Source organism: Scyliorhinus canicula, chromosome 1 (genome assembly GCF_902713615.1).
Source record: "Scyliorhinus canicula chromosome 1, sScyCan1.1, whole genome shotgun sequence".
NCBI lineage: Eukaryota > Metazoa > Chordata > Chondrichthyes > Carcharhiniformes > Scyliorhinidae > Scyliorhinus > Scyliorhinus canicula.
In genome coordinates, this window is record NC_052146.1 from 34,910,981 (window position 1) to 34,927,741 (window position 16,761).

Below are 16,761 nucleotides of genomic sequence, written 5' to 3' on the forward strand. Positions count from 1 at the left end.
GACAGAGAACACAGTAGCACTGTGGGTAGCACTGTTGCTTCCCAGCTTAAGGGTTCCAGGTAGGACAGTGACCAGGCACTGGGATCGAACTTGGTGCTGTGAGGCAGCAGTGCTAACCACTGCACTGCCGTGCTGCCCGGCTTATTGACAATGTTGGTAGCTTCGGACTACAAGCCAGATATCTAAATATTTATTTTTCCCCACACAATAGAACTATATGGGGACCGGAAATTTGATATTCATACTACTTGTGGCAGACAGTAGGTGCAGTCTCCTTGTGCTCTGCTAAACTTGGATTAAATTTTGAAAAGAAATCTGACAGGCCAGCTCTTTATTGCATAAGGAGTTCGCCTTGTAAAATACTGTCATAAGGGAAATATGAATCCTGTTCCTTACCAACTAATTTGATGATAACACCGTAAATGAAAGTTGTCAGTTTCCCATAACGGTCAAAACGTTTTAACCATCTTTATTTTCTGGTATTGATATTATGTGATCATATAAATCAAATTCATATTTTTCTTTTGCCAGATAAGAATCTTACGGTCGCTATTGATGGGGATGTGGAAGAAGCCAAGGCACTTGCAAGACCACCAGAAGATTCTCAAGGTGATCATATAATGGTGGAAATTGGGGCTATTTGGAACTTTACTTGGAAATTAATTTTTGCTTTTTGCTTTAATTAGCAACCAAACACTTTTTCCCAATGACTCGGCAAAGTTATCTGTTAATTAAAATCATTAAAATGCTGGAAACAGGGCAGCACGGTGGCTCACGGCGCCGAGGTCCCAGGTTCGATCCCGGCGCTGGGTCACTGTCCGTGTGGAGTTTGCACATTCTCCCTGTGTTTGCATGGGTTTCACCCCCACAACCCAAAGACGTGCAGGATAAGTGGATTGGCCACGCTAAATTGCCCCTTTTTGGAAAAAAATGAATTGGGCACTCTTTATAAAAAAAAAAAAATGTTTAAAATGCTGGAAACAGTCATTAACTAAGATGTATAGACCAGGAGGTTCCTGGCACTGTAATTGGCTTCAGTGGCTCAGACTGCAATGCGGGGGTGATCTGGCAGAGTCCATGTACATTATTTCGGATAATCAGGACTTTACAAACAACAAGTCACTTTTCTTTGTCTTTTTCTACAGATGATGAAAGTGACTCAGATGCCGAGGAAGAGCAGGCAACAACTGTAAGTAACTATCACTTAGTTGAATTTGATCTGTTCAGTGGATGTTTGGTCACGTTAGTACATTCTTAAACAAAATCTAAAATCCTGTTGTTTTGATCAGCAATGACTAAACCAACATTGGTGGAAATGCAAAATATGTTGTTTAATATCTTAAAGAAAAAAAGAGAACACTGGTTCAAGTGGCAACCTTTATTCTTGATTAGGAGCTTGAACTTTAAAAGTACAAAAGTACAATGCTAAGAACGGACATGTCCAAATGTATTTTGCCACATTTTCTTAAAGGTAAACTGAGATTTTAGTTACATAGTTGAGTGTATGTTTTACAACAAATTAATATGCCTATAATTACTTCAATAAAAATAAAGACTTGTAATTTGTATAAAGCTTTACAAAACCTCCAGTTGCCTCAAAAGTACTTTTTGAAGTGTCATCATTGTTGTAAAGTAGGATAGACAGCAGCCAGTATGTGCACAGCACAAAAAACAATGTGATCGTTGTTATGATCTGGTTAGGGATCGTTAACATTTAAAAAGAAATCCGAATATCTCGTTTTAACCAATATATGCCACAAAATTTCACTTGTTTTAACAAAACAAACTTTATTGTACATAAAGCAAATATGGTTAATGTTGTTGCTTTATAACTATGTATTTTATGCATTCCGTTTTACTACTTCTCCCAAGAATTCTCTTTTAAGACACATCGATCTTAAAAGTTATTTTAAGGCCACCCATAAGTATCCCACAATTCCCAGGAAACTGTCTTTAATTCGCCTCAGCTCCAGCTATTCTCAAAGGTAAAATTGTCATTTACCCTGAGTTGACTGTGGATACCTCAGTCCTTTCTCCTGGTAGCATTTTTTTATTTACATCAAACACTTCCAAATGCACCTGCTTGCTGCTTTCTTTGGTGCAAGAGTTTGTGGAGGACCACTGTAGATTCTCCCACTAATTTCAAACTAGGCAATCTTCCATCTTCTACTCCCTCAAATTGAGATTAAGCCCTACCTGCATGCAAAACAGTTAAAGATGGAGTTAGTGTTTTACTGCACTTGCAGTGGAGGTCCACCTAATTATCATTTACCTTGGCTGCCTTCTCTCAGTGAATTGTAATCTGCACAACACCAGATCCAAGTTACAACTAACTCTTAGTAAACACCCAGATAGTGGTAATGGCTCATATGATTTAACCAAGAGTATGAACAGGAGATAATACAATATGATTGGCTATTTTTCTTATGTCCAGTAATGCATTTCGTTGACGTTTTCTTTCTTTATTTATTTATTTATTTTAATTTAGAGTACCCAATTCATTTTTTCCAATTAAGGGGCAATTTAGTGTGGCCAATCCACCTACCCTGCACATCTTTGGGTTGTGGGGGTGAAACCCATGCAAACACAGGGAGAATGTGCAAACTCCACACGGACAGTGACCCAGAGCCGGGATCGAACCTGGGACCTCGACGCCATGTGGCAGCAGGGCTAACCCACTGCGCCACCATGCTGCCCTTTGTTGGAGTTTTATGACGCTTAAGTCTTGATTTGCTCCTGCAGCCAGTGAACAAATTCCATAATTGCAGAAATATTTATATTTTTTTAATGAACTATCAAACGTTGGCTAAACTATTAATCTGTCTTCCAGAAACGTCGTCGCCCAACTCTTGGCCTACAGCTGGATGATAAACGCAGAGAAATGTTAAAACGGCACCCTTTGTCTGTCACTTTAGACCTGAAATACAAAGGTTAGAATTGACCCTTTGCATACCCTCATCCCCACCCTCAACATCAAACACAGAATTACTAGCTACAAGACCTTCATTGCCTTTATATTATCTGAAGTCGCTGAAACCAGTTATGCTGCCAACAGCAAAATGTTATGTAAAATACAAACTGCTATTTTCTCTTCAATATACTATCTCCATAGTCTTCAAACAGGAGGGTGTCTGCCTCTGTGTGTCACTGTCTGTCTCTGTATGTCACCGCGTCTGTGTTGTAAGGATAGAACTACACCAAAGTTTTATATACTGGATAAATACTGTGCGCAAAAGTCAAGAAGAGCTGTTGCATTAGCTATAATTTTTTGCTGTCTGGTGTCATATTGAAATTAACACAGTATGTTACAAATCAAACATTTTTAGAAAATCTTTGTCGGTTTTGTTCGGCCCGACATGTTCTTTTTTTTTAAAGCATTCCTGCTTTCAGCAAATGTATATTTAAGGATGCATTGATCAGATTTATTGTTTGTTTCTAATTTACAGTTATCTTTCTCTTTTGGCAGATGGCAGTGTCCTTCACCTTTATTTCTACTATTTGATGAACCTCAATATAATGACTGTCAAGACTAAAGTGACCACAGCCACTGAAATGTCCATAGCTATCAGTGCAGGGTAAGGCCTAAAGGGAGTAAAATCTAAATATTATGCTTGTGTTGATTTAAATCCTCTGGTTACGGCATTGACTAGTATGACAGCGGGGTTGGTACCGAAGCAATAGGTCAGAAGGTGAAATAATTGAGGGAGAACTAGGAAATAGGGCCAGTATGGTTCTGAGGAAGAGCAGACTGGGAGATGTTGCTGAAAACAGTGGGACTGGTGGCCTGAAGTGCATATGTTTTAATGCAAGAAGTATAACAGGCAAAGCAGATGAATTTAGAGCTTGGATTAGTACTTGGAACTATGATGTTGTTGCCATTACAGAGACCTGGTTGGCAGATTGGCAGCTAAAGGTTCCAGGATTTAGATGTTTCAGGTGGGATAGAGGGGGATGTGAAAGGGGTGGAGGAGTTGCGCCACTGGTTAGGGAGAATATCACAGCTGTACTACGGGAGGACACCTCAGAGGGCAGCAAGGCTATATGGGTAGAGATTAGGAATAAGAAGGTTGCAGTCACAATGTTGGGGTTTCCTACCGGCCTCCCAACAGCCAGCGGGAGACAGAAGAACAGATAGGTAGACAGATTTTGGAAAGGAGTAAAAGCAACTGTGATGGGTGGCTTTGGGCGCGATTCTCCCAAAGGGAGACAAAGTGTTTCACTCCAGCGTCAGAGCCCGCTCCCAGCCCCCTATTCTCCCGCCCCCGGGGGGGCTAGAAGCGGGGTTGCGTCTTTTAAGCGCGCTGGACCTTGGCACCGCGTAAATGACGTCACCCGCGCATGCGTGGGTTGGCCAACATCAACCCACGCATGCGTGGTTGCCGTCCTCCCTGAGGCCGCCCCATAAGAAGATGGCGGATGGTTTCCGGGGGGGGGGGGGATTGGGCGGCGTGGCGCGACTCGCACAGCGCCCCGGCGATTCTCCCACCCGGAGTTGGGGGGGAGGGGGGACAATACCGCCCTTTAACTTCCCCAATATTGACTGGGACTCACTTAGTGCTAGGGGATTGGATGGGGCAGAGTTTGTAAGGAGCATCCAGGAGGGCTTCTTAAAACAATATGTAGACAGTCCAACTAGGGAAGGGGCTGTACTGGACCTGGTACTGGGGAATGAGCCCGCCCAGGTGGTAGACGTTTCCGTAGGGAAGCATTTCGGGAACTGTGAACACAATTCAGTAAGTTTTAAAGTGCTGGTGGACAGGGTTAAGAGTGGTCCTCCGGTGACTGTGCTAAATTGGGGGAAGGCTAATAATTTTAGGCAGGAACTGAAGAATCTAGATTGGGGGCAGATGTTTGAGGGTAAATCAACATCTAACATGTGGGAGGCTTTCAAATGTCAGTTGAAAGGAATTCAGGACCGGCATGTTCCTGTGGGGCAGAAGGATAAATATAGCAAATTTCAGGAACCTTGGATAACGAGAGATATTGTAGGCCTCATCAAAAAGAAAAACGAGGCATTTGTCAGGGTGAGAAGGCTGGGAACAGACGAAGCCTGTGTGGAATATAAGGAAAGTAGGAAGGAACTTAAGCAAGGAGTCAGGAGAGCTAAAAGAGATCACGAAACGTCATTGGCAAATAAGGTTAAGGAAAATCCCAAGGCTTTTTACACGTACATAAAAAGCAAGAGGGTAGCCAGGGAAAGGGTTGGCCCACTGAAGGACAGGGGAGGAAATCTATGTGTGGAGCCAGAGGAAATGGGCGAGATACTAAATGAATACTTTGCATCAGTATTCACCAAAGAGAAGGAATTGGTGGATGTTGAGCCTGGAGAAGAGTGTGTAGATAACCTGGGTCACATTGAGATCCAAAAAGGCGAGATGTTGGGTGTCTTGAAAAATATTAAGGTGGATAAGTCCGCAGGGCCTGATGGGATCTAGCCCAGAATACTGAAGGAGGCAAGAGAGGAAATTGCTGAGGCCTTGACAGAAATCTTTGGATCGTCGCTGTCTTCAGGTGATGTCCCGGAGGACTGGAGAATAGCCAGTGTTGTTTCTTTGTTTAAGAAGGGTAGCAAGGATAATCCAGGGGACTACAGGCCGGTGAGCCTTATGTCAGTGGTAGGGAAATTACTGGAGAGAATTCTTCGAGACAGGATTTACTCCCATTTGGAAATAAGTGGGCGTATTAGCAAGAGGCAGCACGGTTTTGTGAAGGGGAGGTCGTGTCTCACTAACTTGATAGAGTTTTTCAAGGAGGCCACAAAGATGATTGATGCAGGTACGGCAGTGGATGTTGTCTATGTGGACTTCAGTAAGGCATTTGACGAGGTCCCTCATGGCAGACTGGTACAAAAGATGAAGTCACAATGGATCAGAGGTGAGCTGGCAAGATGGGTAAAGAAGTGGCTAGGTCATGGAAGTCAGAGAGTAGCAGTGCAAGGTTGCTTTTCTGATTGGAGGGCTGTGACTAGTGGTGTTCCGCAGCGTTCAGTGCTGGGACCTTTGCTGTTCGCTTTGCAGACGACACAAAGGTTGGTGGGATTGCGAATAGCGATGAGGACTGTCAGAGGATACAGCAGGATTTACATTGTTTGGAGATTTGGGTGGCGAGATGGCAGATAGAGTTTAATCTGGACCAATGTGAGGGAATGCATTTTGGAAGGTCTAATACGGTAGAGAATATAAAGTGAATGGTAGAACCCTCAAGAGTATTGACAGTCAAAGAGATCTAAGTATACAGGTCCACAAATCACTGAAAGGGGCAACACAGGGGAGAAGGTAGCCAAGAGGAAATAAGGCATGCTTGCCTTCATTGGCCAGGGCATTAAGTATAAAAATTGGTGAGTCATGTTGCACTTGTATGGAACCTTAGTTAGGCCACACTTGGAGTATAGTGTTCAATTCCGGTCACCACCAGAAGGATGTGGAGGCTTTAGAGAGGGTGCAGAAGAGATTTACCAGGATGTTGCCTGGTATGGAGGGCATTAGCTATGAGAAGAGGTTGAATTAACTTGGCTTGTTCTCACTGGAACGAAGGATGTTGAGGGGCAACCTGATAGAGGTCGACAAAATAAGAGGGGCATAGGCAGAGTGGATAGTCAGAGACTTTTTCCCAGGGTAGAGGGGTCAATTAATAAGGGGGCATAGATTTAAGGTGCGAGGGGCAAGGTTTAGAGTAGATGTATGAGGCAAGTTTTTTTTACACAGAGGGTAGCGGGTACCTGGAACTCACTGCCGAAGGAGGTGGTGGAAGCAGGGACGATAGTGACGTTTAACAGGCATCTTTACAAATACATGAATAGGATGGGAATAGAGGGATACAGACCCGGGAACTGTAGAAGATTTTAGTTTAGTCAGCGCAGGCTTGGAGGGCCGAAAGGCCTGTTCCTGTGCTGTACTATACCTGGGCAGGGCGAAGCCAAAGGAAACTCTGGTGGAGGTCCGTAGCGGTCCTGACGTGCAAATCGGTCGAAAGACTAATCGAACCATCTAGTAGCTGGTTCCCTCCGAAGTTTCCCTCAGGATAGCTGGTGCTCGTCCACACGCAGTTTTACCTGGTAAAGCGAATGATTAGAGGTTTTGGGGCCAAAACAATCTCAACCTATTCTCAAACTTTAAATGGGTAAGAAGCCCGACTCGCTGGCTTGGAGCCGGGTGTGGAATGCGAGTGCCTAGTGGGCCAATTTTGGTAAGCAGAACTGGCGCTGCGGGATGAACCGAACGCTGGGTTAAGGCGCCCGATGCCGATGCTCACAGACCCCACAAAAGGTGTTTGTTGATATAGACAGCAGGACGGTGGCCATGGAAGTCGGAATCTGCTAAGGAGTGTGTAACAACTCACCTGCCGAATCAACTAGCCCAGAAAATGGATGGCGCTGGAGCGTCGGGCCCATACCCGGCCGTCGCTGGCAATGGAGAGCCCGTGGGGGCTACGCCGCGATGAGTAGGAGGGCCGCTGCAGTGAGCACGGAAGCCCAGGGCGCAGGCCCAGGTGGAGCCGCCGCAGGTGCAGATCTTGGTGGTAGTAGCAAATATTCAAACGTGTACTTTTCTTTGTTCTTTTGTTCTCTGCATGACGATTTGGAGCCAAGTGGTAGGAGAAACAGGAAATTGGCCATTCAGCCTCTTGAGCCTGTGCTGCCATTCAATGATATTATGGCTGATCTGATTGTGGCCTCAAGTTCACATCCAGCCTACCCCGATACACTTCGATCCCTTGTCAATCAACTCAGCCTTAAAATATTCAATGACCTTGATTCCATCGGTGTCTGGGAAGAGAGTTCAAAGATTCATGACCCTGTGAGAGAAAAAGTTTCACCTCATATTTTAAAGTAGGAGACCCTTTATTTTTATATTGTGTCTCTGAGTTCTGGGTGTCTCCCACAAGGGGAAATGTTCTTTCAGCATTCACCCTGTCAAGTCCCCTTAAAATCATGTATGTCTCAGAAGATTTCCCCTCATTTTTCTAAACTCCAATGGACACAGGCCCAAGCTGTCCAACCTTTCACCCAACTGATAACTTACCCCCCGCCCCATTCCAGTTATCAGTTGGGTGAACCTTCTCTGAACTGCAAATGCAATTCTGTCCTTCCTTAAATCAGGGGACCAAAGCTGTACATAATACTTTAGATATGGTCTCACCAATGCCCTGTACAACTGTAGCGAAACACCTCTGCTATTATATTCCTTTCCCCTTGCAGTAAACGACAACATTCCATTTGCCTTCCAAATCACCTGCTATACCTCCATGCTAACTTATCCTGATTTGTGTACCAGACATCCAGATCCCTCTGTACCTTAGCTCTGCAGTCTCACCCCAGTTAAATAATATGCTTCTTCCTGCAAAGTGGGCACGTTTACATTTATCCATATTATACTTCATGTACCAAATTTTTGCCCCCTAATTTATCTATATCCCTTTGCTAGACTCCTTATGTCTTCTTCACAGCTTGCTTTCCTACCCATCTTTGTGCCATCAGCAAATCTAACAACTATATATTGGGTCCTGCCATCCAAGTTGTAATATAGATTGTAAATAGCTGAGGCCCCAGCACTGTCCCCTGTGGCACTCCAATCGTTACATGTTGCCAACCAGTGAATGACCCATTTATGCCTACTCTCTGTTTCATGTTAACTAACCAATCATCTATCCTTGCTAAGTATTCAGTTATGTTTTCAATGTTGTTAACCTGATTCAATTTTATTAATGCAGCTGAAAATATGTTTAACACAAAAACTGAACATTTTAATAAGTGTCCAGTTCCCAACCTGTGAATAACCTGATTTAACATCATGGGAATTGCTTTTTAAAAAAAACATAGACTGAGCCAATTACTGTATCACATTAATTGGTGTACAAGAGCCGTTTCCTTGGTAAATTAAATATTTTTGATCTGGAAAATAAACCTGCAAAGACATGCCTATCAGTGTAATTTGGTGCAACTAACCAGCAGAAACTGTCAGTGTTGTATTATGGGTGGGGCCTGACCTGAGTGAATTGAATCTTAAACCAATGTAAAAATTATGGAAATCGTGTATAAATTATGATTTTATTTATTTTGCTGATTCTTCCAATTCTGCCCTTATTGTGTCAGTATTATGGATGGGAACTGTACACCTCGATTACTGAGTTTGTCACACTGGTTCAAATCTTCTCCAATCTTGTCATGCATGTTATCTTGGAACTAACTCAGCCTGGAAGAGACTCCAATTACTGTCCCCTTGAGGAGAATAGTCACTGAGTGATCATTTGGGTTTGAGCATTTACAAGAGAGGTTGCACAATTAATAAAATCTGACCATTTCTCTGATTTAATTCTCAAAGGCTTTTACGAGAAATGGGAGTATCTGGCTTCTCTTGGATCCAAGTCCCAGTTGAAATAATATATATATTTTAGATAAAGATATTAATTACTGTTCATTTTTTTCTCTCATCATTTTTGTGATAGCTCCATGCTCTTTGTGTTTTCTTTGAAATCTTTTGCACATGCAGAGATCTGTTATCTCCAGCCTCATTACTGAGTTGTCTGTACCCAGGAGACCATGGCAAGAAGACTCCAAATCCTGCGAATCACTATCAGTTTGATAAAGTTGGGTAAGTGGTCTTTCATTAGATTTCACTACCATACGCTGCAGTATATCTGTTAAACTGCATCTTGTCATGAACTGTTTTTATTTTGCCTCTGTGTACTTTGTAAGCCACACCTGCGGAGATTGTTGCGGAGGATGTTTCAATACTGTCATCTACTGCATTTGCTCTTCCCAATGCAACCTCCTAACCTTTGGAGAGACTAATCACAGACTAGATGACCGCTTTGTGGAGCACCTTCGCTCAGTCCACAAGCGAAACTCCGATCTTCCCGTTGTGTGCCATTTTAACTGAGAAACTTCCTCTCATGCCCACATGTCCGTTCTTGACCTGCTGCAATGTTCCAATGAAGCCGAAAGCAAGCAACCTTTTAAAAATATATCCCTTATCTTTATTGTCTTTGCAAAAAACCTCGCACCTCTCTCTCTCACTCTCTCTCTCTCTCTCTTCTTAACCCCCCGCCCCACACACACACACACACTGTCCTTCCCATACCAGGCCATCTGTCTCTTGTTCTTTAGGTTGCTACATCTTGTTGCAATCTCTCCCAGCTACAGTTTAATATCTTAACACATTTCACCCACTCTTTAGTTCTTATGAACAGTTAAACAGACTAGAAATGTTTACTCTGTTTTCTCTCCCGACAAATGTTGCCAGACCACTGAGTTTTTCCAGCATTTGCTGTTCTTGTTTCAGATTCCAGAATCCACAGTATTTTGCTTAATTTTATCTTCCAATACTTGTTGCATTTGATCCTGCCGAGTAAGAAAGATAGAACCCTTTTGGAGTGTTTTGATAAGCCACCCAAATCAGTTCAATGGTTGGCAAAGAAAAGTTCAAAGGTCAGTCAGTTTTAGTCAGGGAGAGAGTCAGAAGCAAGCAAAGAAGGTCCATGCAGCTAAAGTGCTGCTGTGAGCTTTGAGGAGCTGGGTTGGCATGCTCTAAGTAGAGAGGGTTTGGGAAAAGCCCTGGATAATCTGAAAGGAAAGGGGAATGTTCGTGTCTGTTCAGCGGTCAGTGGGACAAAGGATAAAACTTTGGAATAGTGGCGTTCTGCTTTGCATGACTGAAGAGATGGAGTTGTGTCGTTGAGTTGTTGCTGGAGTACAGACTCAGGAATCCTGGGGAAAGTAGTCTTGGGAATGGAGATTGAAACCCTGGGAGGTGGCATTAATGTAGTCCATGTGAGAACAATCTTTGGAGGGAATTCAGAGGCTAGTTCTTCAACGGTAAACACTTTCAACCCCTCAAAAAGGAGACAGAGTTTTAACAAGATTGTGTAATTACACTTTCACTGATGGGGTGGGTTGCTTAAAAATCCATGGGAACTGTCTTGGTCACATCTTCCATTTATTGTGCAAAGTGGTGTGTTAGTTTGCCTGTTCATTCACATGTACCTCATATTTATTCTGAATTTTAGAGTATAAGATGGATATTGTAAATTATTTTACTTCTCTGACTTTGTATAGTAACATTTATTTTGTTGGTTCAAAAGCTCTGGAATCTTGTGACTTTATTACCTGAACAAGTACCTGGGATCTCACACTTTGTCTACTTTATGTAGAAAGTTACTGGTCCCTAACCAGTATTTGGAGCACACCAAATATTTGGGGGTCTTGTCCAGATCTGTGTCGGGTTTGCACATTCCCCCTGTATCTGCATGTGTATCCTCTGGGTGCTCCAGATTCCTCGCTCAGCCCAAAGATGTGCAGGTTAGGTGGATTGACCATGCTTAATTGCCCCAAAATGTCCAAAAGGTTAGGTGCGGTTACGGGGATTGGGCTTAAGTAAGGTGGTCTTTCGCAGGGTCTGTGCCGACTCAATGGGCCAAATGGCCTCCTTCTGCACTGTAGGGATTCTAAGATCATTACAATTGCATGTCACAAATGTGTTGGAGACAATGTAATAAATATTGACGTTTTGTCTTATGAAATACTTTGTGATTGCGATTGTGATGCTGTGTCAGGATTCGTTCATTGTTTTTTCTAAGCGCATGAGAAAAAATAGGCTGACTTGTTTTTGAACTGTTCAGATAGCAGAGGTAGACATTTATTCCACCAGTCTGCACTTGATTAAAGTCAGATTCCAGAGATCAAAAGACTGTTTGCTTCTAGTTCTCATAACCTGGTTTTTTGGCAAGCCAGATCTGACCTAAGAACAGAAATTAGAGTCCAAACATGCAAACGTTTTAGCTCTGTGAATTAATCTGAAAATGTTTTCTCTAGAATCTTAACTTTCAGTGACTATATTGGCGAGCTGGGACATCCCTATGTTTGGGTTCAGAAGCTCGGAGGACTGCATTTTCCAAAAGACCAGCCACAGGTGAGTCTTTGCAATTCAGTGAGGTGTTTGTTAAAATTGAGGCAGCATCAAGTGAGCAACATTCCAAAATGTTACTGGAGTTACGTGAATCGTGATGGGGCAGCACGGTGGCGCAGTGGCTAGCACTGCTGGTTCACGGCCCCCAGGACCCGGGTTTAATCCCGGCCCCGAATCACTGTCCATATGGAGTTTGCACATTCTCCCCGTGTCTGCATGAGCCTCGCCCCCACAATCGAAAAAAAAGATATGCAGGGTAGGTGAATTGGCCACGCTAAATTGCCCCTTAATTGGAAATAAAAGAATTGGGTGCTCCAAATTTATTTTTTAAACGTTGAATCGTGGTAGAGGGTTTTTTAAAGGTGGAAGGGAAGAGGCTCCAAGCAGAAAGACATAGCCCTATCTCATGATAGAATTATTGTGAAGAGATGGGGTTTTTTCCTGTGGATTCACTTAAGAAACAGTAAACAACCTGTGCCCTATCTGCCATCAAGCAATTTTATATTAAAACTGTTTTAGTCACGGCCAATAGAGTGTTGTACCAAAGAGAAAATGCTGGAAAATCTCAGCTGGTCTGGCAGCATCTGTAGGGAGAAAAAAGAGCTAACGTTTCGAGTCCTGGTGACCCTTTGTCAATAGGGTGGTGTACCAACTGCATTAGGTAACAATCGAGTATTAGGCCACCAACCCTGCTATCAGGTACAGTGGACCTTGGCGTTTGGCTTCTTATTATGCCATTTGATTTGGAGCAGTCAGTATCACAAATTCAACAATTAAACAGTTAACCAAATTCACAATGGTTAAATGAAGCCGAGATGTATAATGGTTAGCGATCAAAATGCATCTGTCAACATAAATTATTTGCAGGTAGGTATTCCCGGGATGACTGGTGAAGGGTATTGCCACACTAATAAAATAGTTTTGTACAGAGTAAAATGTTCTTTTCTTGTCCAACAAATGATTTTGTTGAAATAATTAATTTATTTATATGCTGGGAAGTCAGAAACATCGTAGGGATAAAGGAAATGTACCCTGACTGGAGGGATGTGTCGGGTAATGTTCCCCAGTGATCTGAATTGAGGCTTCAGCTTTTCACCATATGTGTCAATAGATAGATAGAGAAATACAGCACAGAACAGGCCCTTCAGCCCACGATGTTGCGCCAAACTTTTGTCCTAGGTTAATCATAGAATTTTGGACAATTTTTCATGGCCAATCCACCCAACCTGCACATCTTTGGACTGTGGGAGAAAACCGGAGTACCCGGAGGAAACCCACGCAGTCACGGGGAGGATGTGCAGACTCCACACAGACAGCGACCCAAGTCGAAATCGAACTTAGGACCCTGGAGCTGTGAAGCAATTGTGCTATCCATAATGCTACCGTGCTGCCCTTAAGAAGTTAACCTACACTCCATTATTCTACCCTAATCCATGTACCTATCCAATAGCCGCTTGAAGGTCCCTAACTTTTCCGACTCAACTACTTCCACAGGCAGTGCATTCCATGCCCCCATTACTCTCTGGGTAAAGAACCTACCTCTGACATCCCCTCTATATCTTCCACCATTTATCTTAAATTTATGTCCCCTTGTAATGGTGTGTTCCACCCGGGGAAAAAGTCTCTGACTGTCTACTCTATCTATTCCCCTAATCATCTTAAAAACCTCTATCAAGTCGCCCCTCATCCTTCTCCGTTCCAATGAGAAAAGGCCTAGCACCCTCAACCTTTCCTCGTATGACCTACCATGGATCAATGAATGGCAAGTTTCCAGATTGCACCTAGTTAGGAGGCACAGCAAGTTGTGCAGGTGGGAGGTGAAAGTTACAAAGGGACATGGTCAGGTTAGTTCTTAGCTGGATGAGACTAGAAACTCTGGAGGAACAACGGGATTTTGATGTCTACATATTAAGAAAACATTAAAAGCTTGTACCAAAAGTGCAAGTACAAAATGTAATCACAAAGGGTCCTGGAATGGTGGCATTTATCTCCAGGGAATTGAAATGTAAAGGGGAGGAAGTTATGCTTCAGTTGTAAATCACCTTTGACAGAGGATTTGGAGGATGTTAGAAATAACTGCAAAATTATATATATATTTGGATGAGATTCCAAGACTGTTCTGCACGAGTCTTTGTATTTTATTTCTGCCCTTCCAACAGAAATTTGTGATGGCTGACAATTCTTTGAGTGCCAGTCACATGGAAACTACAATAAAACTGCTGCGTGTCAGGTTGCAGTCTCGACTGGCTCTGCAGAAGCAGTTTGCTTCACTTGGTGAGTATCAGCAAACAGTTTCCTTTCCAAGCTCCTAGAAATTAATGATCAGGGGAGTGTAATGCCACGAGAAAACTGTTTTTTTTGTGAGGGTAGTAATTTCTGTTTTTTGCCTGGTTCTCCGATTGCACATAGCCTGCATTCTGAGAGGGTGCCCTGCTCACTGACATCTGGCATTGCCATTCTGGGACAACCTGCAAGCGACATGTGAACCTCAGGGCATTTTTTTCTCTGTTATTTCCTGGTTAGTTGTGTGAGTTGTATTACTGTGTTGCTTCTGTTCAGCACTTCACCACAGTAACATGATCCTCACCAATGTACAATGCTTGTTCTTGTTACCACAAACTTCTTTCTCAGCGGATCCCTCTGTTCAGATTCAATTTCCTATTGCTGCTTTCTCTGATTTTCCTGGACGGGAACGATATTTTTGATTTACTGTTAAGTTGAGAATGTAGTGAACCAATCTGGGTAGGTGTGTGTCAGGTCACATTTACACATCCCCTGTCCACTTGAGAACTCTTGTCATGAACTGTTTTGATGGAAATATGAATTGCAGAGTAGCAAAAACCAGCTAGAACTGATGCTCAGATCATTTTCTACAGTTCAAAATTGACTGGCTCATGGCTATAAAGATGCCATAAATGATTTGAAAATCTTTTGTTCCCTTGTATTTCAGTTTCTGTCTTGAATGTTCGATTAATAAATATTAAAAGCATCGATGTTGTTTTCCTACTAGAATCCAAATATATAAAAATCAACTAAGTTAATGGTTATTGAAGATTTTAAGAAAAGCTGAAAAGACGGTTCAGTACTTTCCTCGTTTTATTTCATTTCATTGATACGTGTATTGTGATTCAGATTTTCCTATTTTGTATTTTTGGCTGCAGAGCACAGTATTGTGCCAATATCCAGTGAGTGTCTGCATCTTTTCCCAGTGAAGATCATATCTAGATTGATCAAATGGTGTGCTATTTCATACGAAGACTATGTGGTATGTGTGTGTTTTTTACCGACATTGTTTCCGTCATCTCCTCCTCTTGATATTCTTTTATTTTTTTCATGATTTTCCCTTATTGATAGAACTCTAATGGTCAGAGTTATTGGCTTGAGGCTTAACTGATCAGTATCACCATTAAATGCAATGCTGTTCCTTCAGAATTATTAGGTCAGAGTTATTCGTTTACAATATTCATACTTCAGTGTGACCTGTCACATTGACTTCCGTGTTATTTTTCATAGCTGGTAATTGAGTACACCCAAACAGTTGACATAAGGGTTGCAAAAGCAGAGGTCCAGGAATACAACTCTTACTCTTCATTTTCCTTTAATGGTTAATATCAGGCTTAAAGATCAAAAAATGTATGGCCTGATATACTGTCATTTTCAAAACATTAATTTTTAACTTCAGTCCATCTGTGCTTTCATATTCGTGTTCTACATAATTAATATGAGTGCCAAGACGCTTCCATCGTGAAACAGTGAGAAACCCCAAAATATGACCTAGGGACTGGTCAGGTGTTTTTCATGCATCGGTGCAGACTCGATGGGCCAAAGAGCCTCTTCTTGACAATATTATTGTGTGACTGAATCAGTATGACCTGTAGAATATGGTGCAGAGGCTGGTTTAGCTCAGTGGGCCAGACAGCTGGCTTGTAATGCAGAACAAGGCCAGCAGCCCGAACAGGTGCCGGAATGTGGTGACTAGGGGCTTTTCACAGTAACTTTATTGCAGTGTTAATGTAAGCCTACTTGTGACAATAAAAGATTATTATTGTTATTCTGTAGCTCATGGCCTACGCCTTTTTATAAAAAAACTGAATTTTGGCATTAGCCATTCTAACTTGGAGACTAATTTTAAGGTAGGATGTTGGATGTTATGGAACTAAGGCAATAGAGGGGAGGCAAAGGCATAGTGGTATTGTCACTGGGCAGAGATCCAGAATAATGATCTGGGGAACCAGGTTCGAATCCCAGCATGGCAGGTAATGGAATTTAAACTCAATAAAATATCTGGAATTAAAAGTCTAATGATAATGGAACCATTGTTGATTGTCGTTCAAACCCATCTGGTTGACTAATGTCCTTTGGGAAAGGATATATCTGGCTTTCCTGTGACTCCAGACCCACAGCAATGTGGTTGACCCTCACCTACCCCCTTGCGTGAAAGTAGGGATGGGCAATAAATGCTGGCAAAGCCTGCAACGCTCACATCCCAATGAATTGGAAAAACAGATGGAGGGTGAGATTTAGCAGACCGCTGAAGGGCACATATAGCGGAAACATCCTGCTATCCAACAGTAATTTGCCCTTTTTTGACCTCTAGGAGATTCTCTCCGCCAAGGCCCCACTTAGAGCAATTTCCTGCTGAGGAGAGGCTCCTCGCAGATCAGGGTGCCGTTTCTCCGGCAGTACTGATATTTTGATTTGCCAACTCCCAACTTTAGTCCCCTAGGAAACCCCCTCTACTTAGCAAGGCCTCTGGCAGTGCCAACGAGGCCCTGGGCACCCTGGCAGTGTGCCCACCCCGGGGACCCTGGCAGTGCGCATCCCCCTCTCGGCACCCTGACAGTATGCCCCCCTCCCT

At 42.9% G+C, this 16,761-nt stretch overlaps 1 protein-coding gene across 3 annotated transcripts in view; it reads left to right on the forward strand.

Annotated features, from left to right (window-relative positions):
- Positions 1 to 16,761, forward strand: part of thoc5 (THO complex 5) — a 41,572-nt gene that overhangs the window by 14,023 nt on the left and 10,788 nt on the right. For all 3 annotated transcript variants that reach the window (XM_038781797.1, XM_038781884.1, XM_038781973.1), the window contains 8 exons: positions 532 to 609; positions 1,146 to 1,189; positions 2,831 to 2,930; positions 3,467 to 3,575; positions 9,489 to 9,590; positions 11,810 to 11,906; positions 14,063 to 14,177; positions 15,065 to 15,168. In XM_038781797.1, coding sequence (XP_038637725.1) covers positions 532 to 609; positions 1,146 to 1,189; positions 2,831 to 2,930; positions 3,467 to 3,575; positions 9,489 to 9,590; positions 11,810 to 11,906; positions 14,063 to 14,177; positions 15,065 to 15,168 — 749 coding nt within the window. The remainder of the gene's footprint in view (positions 1 to 531; positions 610 to 1,145; positions 1,190 to 2,830; positions 2,931 to 3,466; positions 3,576 to 9,488; positions 9,591 to 11,809; positions 11,907 to 14,062; positions 14,178 to 15,064; positions 15,169 to 16,761) is intronic.